General features: G+C 42.2%; 1 protein-coding gene across 6 annotated transcripts in view; it reads left to right on the top strand.

Moving 5' to 3' along the window:
* Positions 1-15,947, top strand: part of CARMIL1 (capping protein regulator and myosin 1 linker 1) — a 306,068-nt gene that overhangs the window by 281,397 nt on the left and 8,724 nt on the right. For all 6 annotated transcript variants that reach the window (XM_060403423.1, XM_004019095.6, XM_027958413.3 and 3 more), the window contains 5 exons: positions 5,106-5,218; positions 9,939-10,374; positions 12,058-12,139; positions 13,779-13,982; positions 15,142-15,282. In XM_060403423.1, the coding sequence (XP_060259406.1) occupies positions 5,106-5,218; positions 9,939-10,374; positions 12,058-12,139; positions 13,779-13,982; positions 15,142-15,282 (976 nt within the window). The remainder of the gene's footprint in view (positions 1-5,105; positions 5,219-9,938; positions 10,375-12,057; positions 12,140-13,778; positions 13,983-15,141; positions 15,283-15,947) is intronic.

Below are 15,947 nucleotides of genomic sequence, written 5' to 3'. Positions count from 1 at the left end.
GCCAGAAACAATCTTAGTTGGCAGTTGTTGCCCATACTGACTAATGGGATGTAAATCAGAGATTCCCACGATCCTTTTTGGGTATGATTAATTTGTTATAGCAGTTAACATACACATTACATACTGAATTACCCATTTATTATAAAAGGATGTAACTCAAGAACAGCAGGCTTAGGGAGAGATGTCGAGGAGGGGCTCAGCGCTTCCACGCCCTCTCCAGCACGTCACCTTCCCTGCATCTCCACATGTTCACCCACCCAGCAGCTCTCCCAATCTTGTCCTTCAGGGGATTTAAGGGAGACTTCATTATTCAGTCATAATTGACTAAATCACTGGTCATTGACAATGATTAAACTTCCGGACCTTCTCAGCTCCCTAAAGTTCAGGGACTGGGACTGAAAGTTCAACCCTCTAATCACGCGGTTGGGTCTCCTGGATATCAACCCCTATCTTTAGGTGGTTCCAAAGTCACTTCATTAATGTAATCAAAACACCTTTATGGCTCTCATCAGGAAATTCCAAGGGTGTAAGAGGTCTGGCCAGAAATAGGGATGAAGATGAAGCGTGTATTTCTTGTTATAGATCACTACATCACAACTATCTTCATAAAGTTAGTTGAGGACCTTTCTGCTTTTTCTCCTCTCCTGTTTTCTGGAGCAGAGTTTGCATGTCATACAGATTTTCTGTTCCTCTCCTAGAAAGCCACCTGGGCCTGCCTGACGTGTTATGTGTGCACGTAAGGCTCATAGGTGGATTTTTCTTTTAAACTAGGGATTTGATTTCTTTTGTTACAGATCTGTTGACAAAAAAATTAATCAGCAGTCAATCTAAGAAAGAAGTGGAAAATTTTATTTGCAGTAACCTGAGGATTATAACCTGGGAGACAGACAGACAGTCTTTCAGGACTGTCCTGCCGTTAGAGGTCAGAATACAGTTAGCGAAGTTTTTGAGACAAAGGGTTATATGTCAGGTGATGTACTGACAGTTCACACAATCCAGGCCTGCATGTGCAAAGTGAGAAGTGGGACATCCTGATCCCTTACAAGATTATCTCCTAAGTAGGTCTGATTAAGGTAGATTCATAATACACTCTGGAGGGGAGAGAGAAGGTCCAGATGGGCAGAGAAAAATTTTATGTTTAAATTTTTCTTGCCTTACCATAATATATGAATTTTATTTCATCAGATCTATTCAGATTACCTAATTCTCCTCGAGGCCATTTTGGTAATTTCTATTTTTCTAGGATATTGACCACTTGGTTCATTTAGTTGTTTCTAGAATTCTTATGAGATTTTAATCTCTTTTCTGTATCAATAGCTCTGTCCCAATTTATTTCATTTCTAATATATTTTAATGCGTCTATCCTAATTTTGCAAGGTCTCATTTACTAAAAGTGAAAGTGATAGTCACTCAGTCATGTCCAGCTCTTTGTGACCTATGGAATTCTCCAGGCAAGAATATTGGAATGGGTTGCCATTCGCTTCTTCAGGGATCTTCCTGACTCAGGGCTTGAACCCTGGTCTCCTACATTACAGGCAGATTCCCTACCATCTAGGAGTCTTTTTCGAAGGATCAGCTTTACTAGTCCTCTCAAGTGCATTAATTTTTGTTTTTGTTTTTTTAATTATATTTGTTTTACTTCCTTTTACCCCTTTTCCTGGCTTGATTGCTTGGCTCTTTTCATGTTTCTTACTGCCTAATACATGCGTATAAGATTTCATGATTATTCAGCTCACTAATTAGCACTCGTTGGGTTTTTTGTTCAGAGTCACTAATGTACCTAATTGTTCTTGCTTCCTGCCTATCTCCCTCCATCCGGCCTGTGGAGACATTAGGAGAGATCTGACAGCTGCCTTGTCAAAATCCAGGCGCATCTCCTCCGGTGTTGCCCTGGTGCATTCATCTTAATAATCCCAGCAAAGGAAGAACAGAGGGTGGTCTGAATTGTCTTTAGTCTTCATAATCACCGGCTTATCTTCTAAGCAGTCACAAGTTATCCTTGTAACATTTAGTTATATATACACAGGCGATGAGAAATCTGCCCTCTTTCTTTCTCAGACACCAACAACAACCACTTGTGATTTTATTTGCAAAATCCTTCCTCTGAGCACAGATGCAGTGGGTTCCAGCCAGCGCAGGGGTAAGGTTTTCTGTACTCCCTTCGCACCAGCTCCGCCCCCCTTTTTAGTAGGAAATTTATAATCCTTGACAGAAAAGACCAAAATCAAGTGGAATTTTGAGAACTTCTGATGTCTGAATGTCCTTTCCTTTCATTCTGCTGGAAACTGAGCTAAAGCCACATGCGTGTTTGGCCTTGAACTCCTCTGATGAGCCGCCTGTCATTTCAGTCCTCAGTGTTCCTGCTGCTCTTCTTACAGGCTGCTGACACCTCTCACTTTCAACAGGTGCATTTTCAGCTGCATCTTGCTCAAGGTCTCCCAGTGATACTGGACTTCTCAATCTCTCTACTCCTAGTCTCTTTATTTCTAAAATGATAGAGTTCGACCTGGGGTCTCTAAGGTTCTGTAAAAACTGGCTGGTCCTGCAAGATGGGAAAGCAGACTGCTTGTTGAGCTCAGCCTGCCTCCATCTCTGAAACCTGTTGATTGTTCATGTCCCCAGAGACCTTCTGTGCTAGCTGTGAATTGTTTCAAAGCAGGAAAAAAGAAAAGGGCTGAAAGGAGAAATTATGCTTGTAAAAAAACTGTTTTTCCCCCTCAAAATGGGAAGAGGAATTTGAGAGGCAGCCTCGGAGGGGAAGTGAGGGTGCCATGGAAGGATGCCCTGGGTTACGAGCATGTATTCTGGGGTTGCGCCCTTGCCATCCCTCAGTCGGGTGACCTAAGCAGGAGCCCCTCACACTCTGAGCCATGGTTTGATCTGGGACTAACCACAACTCAGGATAAGACTATCTTTCCTTTTCGGTTCAAAGGGTAGGTGTAAAGATAACAGTAAATGATCAAGCACTGTACAAACTTAGGGGCGATTATTACTGTAGAAATTCCAGCCTTCTTTTACAAAAGGAAAAGTTATATCCAAGCTAGTTCTGTGCTACTTTGACTTTTGTAATCAAAACAGAAGTTATTCAATGAGCTGCTTTCCCTCCATAACTGAATTATTAAACTTGGCTGTTTCTCTGCTCTCCTGCAATGCACAGGAAAGCCTGGCTCCACTATAAAGCACCATTCAGATGAAAGGTATAATTGTTTTCACATTTCACAGGGTTCTTGGTCTGTTACCTGTTATCTGCTCACTTTTCAGCATTTCACAGCCGTGAACTCAAACACACAGCTCGTTTCCATAATGGACGTTGCCAAGTGAATGGAACGGATGGTTGTTTAAAGCTAATCATGGGTCTTTTTTTTTTTTTTTTTTTAAACAATGCCTGTGCAGACGAGAGCCAGCTTCCCCTAGAGGCAGCTTGAGACTTGCAAATCAAGATCACAGAGAGGAGTTTTCCCACTGCTCTGTGGCAAGATATCCAGACCAGACATCACAACCACATGGGAATCTGTCCTGTGCCCAAGAGAATGGGCAAGATGCATGCTCTTTCTCAATGGCCCACAACCTATCTGTGTGAAATAGTAGTATACTTTCGCAGACACAAAACCAAGCATGTTATTGAATTCACTGTGAGTTGTCCATTCAAAGACAAATGCTAGAGTGCTAAATGACTTCTTTATAGCTCCGCATAAGCTTCTGTCCCGAGACCCAAGCTTTAGGCACCTGCGCCTGGATTTCCACAGCACCTCAGACAACACTGCCTGACATCACATGCATCATCTTCTTCCTCAAATCAGATCTTTGAACTATGTTCCCTAGGCTCACGCTGTCATCTACCCAGCCTGGAAACTTCAGCCTCATCTTAGGCAGTGTCCTTTTCTTTCTTTCTCATTTCCCTACTACTTACTCCCACACCTTCCTCCAGATTAGACTAAACAATCACAGAAGTCTTTCACTGTGTTCTTGAATAGGATTTATTCTATTCTCCAATATATCCTTCTCCAATATATCGCCTTTTCCAATGTAGCCTTCATGTTGCTCCAGAATTATCTGACCAAAACAGGTTGGGTCGTGACACTTCTTCAGGGCTCCCTCTCACCTGCAAAATAAATTTCACACTCTTTAACATAGGATTCAAGGCTGTTCACGGTCAGACCTTGTATTATTAGTTGGAAAGTATTCATTTATGAATGAGAGATATGAGAGATGCTGAACTGGAAATGACTTAAGCCACGAGAAATACTTATTTTCTCACTTAACAAGAGATCGAAAAGTCTCAGGGTCCGGGACGGGTTTATTCAGCACAGCATAGGCATAGCTTCCACTGTTTTGCTCTGTCATCCTCAGCATGGTGGGTTTTATCCTCAGGCTCAATTCCTCTTGAACTGCAGATGATTAGCATGGCTCAGACATCACATCCTCTCTCTCATAACTGTGTAGAAAAAAATACATCCCTTCTTCTGCAGGAAAGCCTGCCCATGAACCCCCTTATATCTCACTGGCCAGAAGTATATCGCAAGGAGATAGAAGTACTGTTTAAGTATTCACGTCTTGAAATCAGAGTTCTTTCAGTAAGAAAGAAAGGAAGCAAGTGTGTGTGTGGTGGGGGGGGGGGGGGGGGGGTGGGTGGTGGGGAGCAGGGGTGAGGGTGCATTTGGAGTGGCCACTTTAGTATCTGCTAGGGTTTACACTCAGCAGTTAACTCTGTCTATAAGCCTCATGCCCCTGGTCACTGGAATTATTACTGGTCTCAAAACATAGTGTCATTTTTTTCATGCATTCTCCTGCCTTACCAATATGCCCACAATGCCTTCCTGTGCTTCAAGAACACATGACTCTTCACAGCCTGTTAGGTTCCAAGCTGCTTCCAAGACAGCACTTACTCAGCCTCAGGCCTTCAGCAGGTTTTGTGTTCATAGCGCATTTCTCACTTTGGTTTCTTTCTACCCTTGTTTCTACATTTGACTTCTACTCTGGGAGACTGTAGGGCCCTATTTCCATCAGCTGTGTCCTTGCCGTGGCCTTTATCACAGTGTCTTAAATCTAGTGATGCATATTGAAAGTAAATTAATAAATTAATGTCACACCTGTTTGGTTTGCAGGGCTGTGCTACCAGCATAGTCTCCCAAGATGGTGAGCAGAACGGTCTTATGGGGAGAGTGGATGAAGGTGTAGATGAATTTTTCACCAAGAAGGTGACCAAAATGGATTCCAAGTGAGTTCAGAGTCATTTCACTAATCACACCATTTAATTCACATTTAAATGACTAACAGTTATAATTTTAAACTTAGTATGTACTAAGGCTCTTATTTCATAAGTATATAAGATAGACACATTTGACAGAGGATTTACTTTTCTGGTGGTTTGCAAGACCACCATCAATTGGGAACTTGTTAGGAACATGAATTCTCAAACCTGTACCCCAGACCTACTGAATCAGAAACTAGAGGTGGCAACCTGTGTTTTAATAAGTCCTCCAGGGTATACTGAGGCACACTCAAGTTGAAGAACCACTGTAATATCTAAATCAGATCACAAAATGTATCTCCCCAATGTATCTCTCAGACAATGAGATACATTTGACAGGCTGAAATGACTAACAGTGGACCCTTGAACAATGCAGGTTTGAATGGCTTGGGTCCACTTATTTGTGGATGTTTTTTAATAGTAGATACTTCGGTACTACACAGGCCCTGGCTGGTTGCATCTGTGGATATGGACAAACTCAGATACTGAGGACGGACTGTGAATTAACTTCCTTATTATTCAGAGGTCAACTGTATTTTTAAATTCCCCGTGTTTATAATTTGATATGTCTGGGAGCACACATCATTTATTGCTAAGTAGCACAGCTTTACCAGAGTCAGAACGATAACAGAATTAGTAAAGAGACTTCAGATTTAGCCTCTGAAAAGTTCTGTCTGAATTTTCTTATTACCAAGATGGAGTTTCCTTAGACGTCAACTCAGTGGTATTTTTATTAACAGCTTAACTTGAAACACTCTAGTCTTTAAGCATGACTTGTACCAAGTTGTTTAATCTCCAACTAAATGCAAATCCATTCCCAAGTACATTCTGAATAAGGATTTGTGTTGGTGAAGTGTTCTTCACTTTGAGATATCAAATCCAGGAACTAATTTAAACCATCCTGATAAGTGGAGGGTGGGCAGGCCGGGCACAGGGAAGGAAAACTGGTCCATTCTATAGATTGATGTGCCTTATCTTGCCTTTGCAGGATGGCAAGGTGGGAGCAAGTTAAATTTTTATATCCATAACAGTATAACTTACTGAATGTTATAAGCTTTAGGACCCAATTATTTATCTCCTTTGACACTGGCCTTGAAGCTTACCATACTGGGGAAAATTCTATTCTCTCCTTCAAGATCCAGTGTAAATATCATTTATTATTTGAAGCTTTTCCCTGCCTCATTTCCTCTCCTCCCCAATTAACAACCCTTTGTCTATTGCTGACTTGACACTTTTTTTCTTTTCATCTTCTGCATACATCTGTTAGAGCAACATAACCCCTGAGTTTTGTTTGTTTGTTTTTTCTTTTTTACATTGTGGGGAATGGATGAACATAGTCTAAATGCAAAAAGTTCAGGAAGTACCAACATAAACTGAGCCAAATGGGGAAATCCTGCTTAATGATTTGTTTTCAAATCTTTTCTTCCTGTAGAATACTGTCCTTCACAAACAAATGCCTGGGTCTGATTTCTCATTATAACTTTGTGTCTGACACAGTCTGTAATATATAATCTGCTCTCAGTCACCCTTGGTTGAATGAATCAAGACAGTCTTGGCCTGTATCCAATACTATAGGCTCTCCTTGTCCCAAACTTTTGATGTTGAATTAGTGGAGCGGTCTGTGCACATTCAATCCGGATTGTACATGTCGTCACTGCCAGGGGGACATCCTCTGCCCTTAAAGTCACCTCCTCCTCTAATAAGCCCAGGGAAAGTTGGGCAAACTTTATAAGGTGTAAAACCCTAAGAAGATACTGCTTTAGGATTCTCTTCATGTTCTAGTACGCAAATAGAACTGGTGCATCAATTTTCATCAAATAATAATGGAATCTACTAGAAGCTGTGATTTCATTTCTTTTTGTTACATGAAAACAGATTGTTGTCAGTTTGCTATGTAGAGGTCCAGGCATAGGTCAAACCATCAAGTAGTAAGAAGGAAGTTTGAAAATAGAAGTTCCATGTGCTCCTCGTAGTTTAAAATGTCAGAGGTGTTTTATAAAAAAGAAATTTAAAACAGACCTTGTTTCTTTCCCTATTCCGCAGAGGCAGTTAATCCCTATTCTTTTAGCTGTTTAGTTTTGTTTCCATATTTCATAATAACTTTGTTGTTGTTGCTATTTATTTTTCAGTTTTAAATAGTGACCATAACCAGTGGCTTCTTACTATAGAGGATGATGATGTAGCTCCTAGTCTGACCCTACTGTCCACCAAATGCTTGCAGGCAAACACACATACACTTCTATCTTTTCATCTTTTTCTTACCTCTCCCTGCCTCAACTCTTTGAGATTTTCTCAGTTTTATCTTCCAACCTTGAGTTTTCCATTTCTGCTATCACATTTTTCATCTTAGTTAACTGTGTCATAATTGTTGGCTACATCAGTATTTCATATTTACTTCATTATGAGCATGTAAATGTTCAGAGCTGAGTTATACAATATGCAGTGATTATATTGCCTTTCCAACTTTTTATTTTCCCTGGAGGTGATAATTGTCCCCTTTTGCATTTGCTTAGTTTTCCGTATACCTGTCACTGACATGCCTTCTAAACCCCTGTGAAGGTATGAATGTTCTCTGTTTCCTCACATCTTCTCAGTTTCATCTTCCTGGGCACGTACTTCACTACTGTCTGACCACCCCAGCCTGGCCTTTAGGTCTGGCCTCCTGCTATCCTCCTGGGGCCCCACTTCACCATCTGCCGGAGGTGTCTCCTCACTCATTCCCGTGACTTTCCCATTCCCTTTGGCCGGGTCATCCTCTTCCTTCCTTCACTCTTGTTTTGGGGCAGCACCTCCTCTGGTTACTTGCTGAAGAAGGAAGCACAGGAGGTGAGTTTCTGAAACTCATATGTCTTGCATTTTGGTTAATACTGTGGCAGCTACAGAACTTTAGATCGGAATCCATCTTTCTTTAGAATTTTGAAGACCTGGTCCCCTTATCCTCTCACTTCTAATGTTGCTCTAAGAATCCAGTGTCATCTTGAGTCCTCATCCTTTGTTTGTGGCTTGTTTTTCTGCTTCTCAGAAAGTATTGTTGACATCTTATGATGATATGTTCTGTGTGGGTTTTTTGATCTTGTTTTGTTAAAATCCATGTATTAGGCACTCATGAGCCATTTCAATTTGGAAATTTGTATCTCTTGCTTCTGGAATTTTTCTTGAATTACTTTTCATAATTTCTTTGCTTCCTTTTTCTCTATATTCTTTTACTTAAACTTCTATTATTCAAATTGTGTTTCTTCTTTTAATCTACTAGTTTAAAAAAAAAAACTGCTTCTCTTCTATTTTTTCATCTTTTTCTTACCCCTCCCCACCCCCAACTTTCTGGGAGATTTTCTCAGTCTTATCTTCCAACCTTGAGTTTCCCATTTCCGCTATCAGATTTTTCTATTATTCTTGTTTCATGGAGTTTATCACCCCATATACCTCTTGTATACATGGGGGATACCCAGGGACACTGAGTAACTAACTCTCTGAAATGGCCCACGGCACCACCTTCCATACCATCTTCAGCTAAAGACGGAAGAGAGACAGTTTGGGGATGTTATTGTGAACCAGGTAAACAAGGGCTAAGGTTATTATGTAGGTTTTAAGTCCTGGCCCTTCTCTGTTGATAAATTTCTAGGGATCTAGTCATCCTGCTTCTCCTGGTATGGAGAGGAATACATCCTTACACATGGTGATTTTCTGTATAAATGTATATTTCTCTGACAGAAGAGAAATTTCCCCTGTGTCTGCTGTTCCTTAAAAATAACCAGCCTAAAATAATCCTATGCCACAAGCATATTATGGGATGGCACATTCTGTTTCCCTTCACCTGAAATGCATTTGCGTCTGGGCCTTCCCAGCTAATACTTCAGGGGTCAGCTTTCCCAGATTTATGAAGTCAGTTTCCACTCCTGTTTTGCCTTCCAAACTATTGTTTTTGCTTTTTCTCCTCTCTGGGGCTTAGGCCTTTTTTCTTTTTTAAAAAAATTCTCCTGCTGGCATTTTCCTGGGGACTCAGAGGAGCTACATGAGTACCTTCCACCTCTAAGTGAAAGGCTCTCATGATACTTCCCATTCAGCCCAAATCATTTACTTACTCCTCATCCATTTCCCAGGTTTCAGAATATTCTGACAAACCTCTCTCAAAGCTCACCAGCTGCTTTTTCATGTCATTGCCTCTTTCCGTGGTATTACATTTCTTTTGGCTTTGAATAGTGCTTTTTATTTTTATAATTTATTTTTACATTTAAGCAAGGATCTGGATCTTGGTTTGAGTTAAGCACTTAGGTTGGGATTTCTGTGGAGGGATTACAGGCACTTAAGGGGAAATCTGGGCCTTTCCAGTACCCTCCAAATTAAATAAGGCAGTCACCTATCTATGCCGTGGGTGGAGCTACCTTTTCTAAAAGCTCTTATGAATGGAGAGGCACTTGACTAGAGCATTTAAACAGAAAAAACTCACCTCTGCTCTCAATAGTCCCAATGATACCTTCGGATTCTCATTCTTAATTTTTATATGCCTCAGTTTCCTCACCTGTGGATATGATGATGATAGTCAACCTTCCAATTTCCAAGTCAACTTTTTAAAATGTTTCAAAATTGTTGCTATATATAAGCAGCCATCTCCTTATTTCTATTTTGAGTGACTCTTGTTGAAGCTTTCATTACAGTAAACCCAACAGGATTTTCTTTTGAATCATAGGCGATGGTCATCGAGGGGCTCAGAGTCCCACGAGCTTAGTGAAGGAGGAGATGAGAAGAAAAAACGCGACTTTCGGAAAACTGGCTTTCTCAATTTAATCAAACCCCGGACCAAACCTGAGCGGTCCTCAACAATCTTGACAGCAGAAGAACTCTCCTCCCCCAAGGCGGGAGTCAGAAGTCCAGCTGTGGATGCCCCCAGGAAGGACACAAAGCCAGCCGAGCACAACGGCAGTGCTGATCGGATGGAGGAGATCAAAACACCTGACTCCTTAGAAGAAAGTCAAGGAGAAGACGTGGGGAAGGTGGACCGGAGTGACAGCAAGGGCAGCCCACAGGGAGGGCGAAGGTACGGGGTCCAGATGATGGGCAGTGGGCTGCTGGCGGAGATGAAAGCCAAGCAGGAGATGAAAGCCAAGGCCGCTTGCTCACTGAAGGTAAGGGAGGGGGGCTCTTTTGACTTGGTTGCCTTTGACATTTTTATCTCCATGCAGTTTTTATGGGCAAGACAGGTACAGGAAAACAGCCTATGAGTTAAATAAAAAGCCCCAAACAAACGGCTCTTTCCCAAAGGACGCAGAGCACAGACAGGACCTGGCCGTGTTTTTCCACCAGCACTAGGGTCACGCGCTCCTGAAGAGCCTCAGCCTTGGAAGGTCGAGCAGTGGCTGAAGGTCCACCTCTCACCTGCTCAGGTGCTCCTGTGCCTGTCACAGAAACACGTGACAGCTGTGCCTAGGACGTGCTCCACTCTGGGGAAAGACCGTTGAATCCAAATGGAGACCCAAGGGTCACTGGAGATAGGAGAACTGACGGAGGCAAATAAAATGATTGAAACCAGATTCTAGTTCTAACCAGGGAGATCTGTTTTTCAGTTATTTTCAGAGTTTATGTCCTTTTCCAAACCTGAAAGTTCCTTGCTAAATTCAAGATTTAAAAGGCAAAGTATTGTTAGAATTAATTGAATATTTGACTATAGAGATATGTTGTGTTGCTATGAAGACATGTTTTATTATTTAAAAACTGCTGAGTATCCCCCAATGCGATGGACATGAGTTTGAGTAGGTTCCGGGAATTGGCAATGGACAGGGAAGCCTTGCATGCTGCAGTCCATGGGGTCACAAAGGGTTGGACATGACTGAGTGACTGAACTGAACTGAGTACCCCCAAATCTGCATTACTTATTTCTGAACCTCTTTAAAAAGTATAAGTTGTGTATTTATTTTTCTTCCCTTTTTTAACATCGATATTTTTCCTGCCCTCAGGAAAAACTCAGGTTTTGGTGTCTGTGCACTATCTTGAGCTCTTTGATGTTAATAAAACTGGGTTCTCCAGCTTTATTTAAAGTATCAGAATAAAACAGTTCATCTTAATGAACTCTTGATTTTCAGAAAGTAAGTGGTTATACCAGGACACAGAGGGCTTGTTTTATATTACTTCTAAAGATGCTGATTGTTTCATTAAATCCTGCATCCCGCATGATTTTACAGATGTTCACCAGAGTTTTTCCACCAGCACCACCACCGTTCTCTAGCGATTTTCTATTTACAGATCCCTCCTAACTCACTCATTAGCTCTCAGAAAAGAGTTGGGATAAAACTATATTCTGTTAACAAAGAGAGGCATGATGTCAGAATTCTGAGTAAATACTGTGACCATATCTTTGGTGAGTCAGATGCCTAAGGAAATATTTACAGTATAGTCTGTTTTATAGATTTTCTTTGCAACAAGGAATGTGCTGTTTTGACTAATGAGCTGTTTATTTTATCATTGTTTCCATCGATGAATATAGCTGCCTTTTGGTAGAAAGATGAGAAGTGCTGGAGGGTTTTTTTTTTTCCTTGTGCTTTGGATTTGATAAATAGATGGGCTCCAAGTGACAACATTCTTAGGATTTAAGCTGCTCAAGACATATACCAGTGATCTGAAAGCGCCATCTAGTGTTTCCTGTAGTTTTGTCACAGCAGGAGAGCCTCAGGGAGACGAAGTCATGCACAGTCAATGCCATGGCTGGAGAGTTAAGGAGCCATTATTTGTTGCCACTTATGATCTGCTTTGTTCTTTCTCTTGACACTTTAAATAACTATGCACTTTTGCGGTGGGGTGCTTGAATTTTTTAGAAACTTGGGAATGATGCTGTCTCCCAGGATTCTTCCAGCCTGACCTTGAGCAGCACAGAACGGTTGGATGGAGGTGGGGCTGGTAAGTCAGGTCACTGCCATCACCCCCTTAGGACAAACTATGACCTTCTGGTCCCAGGAGTCACATGTGATTGACAGAAGGAAAATAAAGATGGAGAGCAAGAATGGACCTTGATTTTCCCTAGAAGACCACAGCCCTTCACCTGCCCCAGCTGCACTTAGGGGCTCATTCCCACCACAATAACCTAGCACCTGGACAAGGCACCTTTCCTGATTCCACAAAGGGAAGAGATTTCCTTGAGAAGAACTCCTAAACTGGGGGTATTTGGGGAGGGGGAAAAGGGGACATGGCTGATGAAATCAATTATTATTGGAGTGTAATTGACTTAGAACACCGAGTTAGCTCCAGGTACACACCATGGTGATTTGATATTTTTATTACAAAGTGATCATCATGGCAAGTCTAGTTACCATTTGTCACCATATGAAGTTATTACGGTATCAGTGACTGTATTCCTTCCCCAGGCTATACATTTCATCCCTGTGGTACACTTATTTTGTCTCCGGAAGTTTGTGCCTCTTAATCTCCCTCACCCCTCTACCCCTCTGGTAACCACCTGCTTGTTTCCTGTATCCCCATGAGTCTGTTTTGCTGATGTTTTAAAAAATAAGCCACATATAGTATATAGCAGGGAGCCCTTTTAATTGACATGAGGGAATGCTTTTTTTCTCTCAGCTTGAACATCCATGAATATTCAACATCCTTTGTCCCTTTGACTTTTTAGGTGTAGGAAGAGAGTAATAGACTTTAGATGGAAACTGGAGAGTAACTTGTTAATTACCTCATTTTGCTGTTTGACATTCTTGTGTTGAACTTTAGCATTTTCATAAGGAAAGAGACTATAACTCACGTTCAGCCAGTTTATATTTCCCTGTTATCTGGATAAATTAAGGCAGCAGGAGATGATGCTTCTGGAGTGGTTCTCACTAAACGTGAGGTTTGGGACACAGTCCTCCTCTCCCAGAGCCTGCAGCCCAACTCCAGAGTGTCGTCCAGAACAGAGGTGCCTACAGTTGGTTATACGGTACCTTGTACCAGATCTAAGGAAGATCTGAGTGCTTCAAATGCATTGAGACTGGCTCTTGCCCCTGTATGCCCCTATGGGCATGTACTCTATTAAACATGAGGCTTGTCGTCCGTGGAATAATCAGAAGTGATCAGAAGAGTGCCATCGAGTTCACTGTTTTTCTACCAAGAATCTTAGTTTTCCGCCAGCATGTTTTTATGCTGAACACATGCTAGAATAGCGTGTTTCTGTTCTAAAATATCTTTGCTGACAGATACAGAAAACAAACTAAGGGTTACCAGTGGGGAGGGGCTGGGAGGGAGGGGGGCAAGACTGGGGAAGGGGATTAAGAGATATAGCCTGCCAGGTACAAAATAAGTAAGATACAGGCTATGATGCACAGCACAGGGAATATAGCCAGTATTTTTATAACTACCTTATATGGAATATAGTCTATAAAAATATTGAATCACTATGTTGTACACATGAAACAGATATTGTAAGTCAACTATATTTCTATTAAATAAAATAGCTGAGAAATTATAAACAGCTATAAAAGTCTCTTAAGGATTGGTTTCTTTCACCTTTGAGTTTTACAATAAAGTATGTTTTTTGTGCCCATTTTCATTTTAGTGCCTAAAGTGCATCCAGAGAACCGCTTCGGTTTGGGAACCCCAGAAAAGAATGCCAAAGCCGAGCTCAAGGCGGAGGCGGGCTCTAAGCCCCGGAGCTTTTCCAACAGGCCCACCAGCCCGAAGCCCCTCCTGCAGGCCCCCAAACCCAACCTGGCTGCGCGGCCCACCATTCCGCAGAAACCAAGAACTGCCTCGAGGCCTGGTAAGGACTGGTTTTTGCCGGTTGGGAAGTAACACTATTACCAGATGGCTTCCCAAGCTGGAGTGCCTGGGCCTTCACAGATGGTTTCCAGGGCGTCTGGTGAACATGACTAGATCGGGGAGGGGGGGGAGGAGGTGTCTGCAGGAGAGGCCCCGGGAGAAACCTGCTAATGGGACCGAGGCTAAAGGGCTCCTTCATTCAGCACCCAGGTCACCACTCAGGGACCATCCTTGCACTCAGGGCTGTGGGTCGAAGGCAGGATGGTGAAAGCGCCCCTGCGTGGTGCTTCCTGCAGGCTGAGTCCAGGTGCTCAGATCCTTGAGAAAGCCACAGGTTAAGGATGAGAGCCACAATTAGGGAAACCGTACGTTGCTCTGTTTTTATCCGATATCCTGTGAAGTATTTAGGGTTTAGAACAGGGCTGGGCAAACTATGGACCTGTTTTTGTAAATAACATGTCAGAGGCACACAGCCCCCACTGTCCGTGTGTACACACACACCCACAACACTGAGAATTAACCTTGCTGGTGATAGAGCAGAGGAAGGGGGTGTTCCTTTCAACCAGACTGAAACAGGACAGTCTTCAGAAATAAGAGGCCAGCTGTTTTGCCATCTTTTTATCTTAGCAGGTCATTTAATCTCTCCAGTTGTACAGTGTTCACAAGTCCTTTCTGGTCCTCAAAGTCTATGATTTTAAGTTATTCCAACTGATCTCAGTAAGTCTATGTAGGTACATGCATCCCCACTCCTGAAAATACGAATCTATAGTAATCTATAGACAGTGGTCTCTACATATGGTGACTACTGTACTGGATTTGAGAGCAGGTCAAGTCAGTGGGTAATAACCATCACTTAAGAAAATCAAATGGCCTTTGAGGCAGAAGGAGTATTTAGTTCACCTACAGTCTAATTTTCAAATATCAGCTCACTGAAATTCTGAAACGGAAATTCTGTCTGCAAGGTATATTCATATCTATAGATTTTTAACTCTTTGTAAGTTTTTTTTTTTTCTATTGTTTGTTACTTCACTGGGCTATGAAACTAACTTTGGGCCAGAAAAACTATGATTTTTTTAAAAAGATTAGTCATTTGTATTTAAAGACTAACCCAGCTTATGCTTTAGGAATCCAGTTTGATGGGTGTCTTTGTGTCTCCACAGAGGATGTCCCAGACTCTCCATCCAGTCCGGGTTCTCCTAAAGTCGCTCTTCTCCCGCCTGTCTTGAAAAAAGTTCCTTCAGACAAAGAGAGAGATGGCCAGGGCAGCCCGCAGCCCAGTCCTAGGACCTTTTCCCGGGAAGGTAAGATTTTTTGTTTTCTCTGCAGGAGCTCTCTCCAAGGAGAGTCATTTCTAGAGAAAGGAATTCATCTTGGTTAGAGTTTGTCAGCCAGCATCCCTTGGATTACATTTTGGAACCAGAGCAGACTTGATTCAACATTGCTGGTGACACTAGGTCTTAAAGACTGTATACAAAGAGTAAAAGCATAACTGAGTCACTCAGCCCAAAGGTCTTGGTAATAGTAATCTCTAGATGCTCCTGAGTGCCAACAACATTGTTTTGTGACTGACTGGCGCTACCTGTAGGTTTCTAGGTTCCACTGTTTCTCAGAAGAGCTCCCCCTGGTGGTCAGTTGCTGTCACTATGGTTCAGGAGTGGCTCACACAGGCTTGGGAGGACCTGGTGGATGGTTAGCTTGCGTGGTCGTGAAGTCAGATGATCCTCATTCTCAGAAGTGTCCCCTGCATGGATGTTCTCAGAGCACTGTCACACCAGTTTGTGTCTTTTTTGTTTCTTTTACTTTGCTGGGGTGGGAGCAGAGCAAGATAATCCCAGGGCTTGAATGCTGTCTCCCAGAATCAGATCAAATATTGTTGTCTGTGGAGGCGAGGTGTGTTTGGGCTGACTTTTGCACCCCATCTTGTCTCTCTCCACTTCTCCCATTCTGTTCAATGTGCAGTTATGTC

This window comes from Ovis aries, chromosome 20 (assembly GCF_016772045.2).
Source record: "Ovis aries strain OAR_USU_Benz2616 breed Rambouillet chromosome 20, ARS-UI_Ramb_v3.0, whole genome shotgun sequence".
Taxonomy (NCBI): domain Eukaryota; kingdom Metazoa; phylum Chordata; class Mammalia; order Artiodactyla; family Bovidae; genus Ovis; species Ovis aries.
This window is presented reverse-complemented; position numbering and strand designations above follow the sequence as displayed.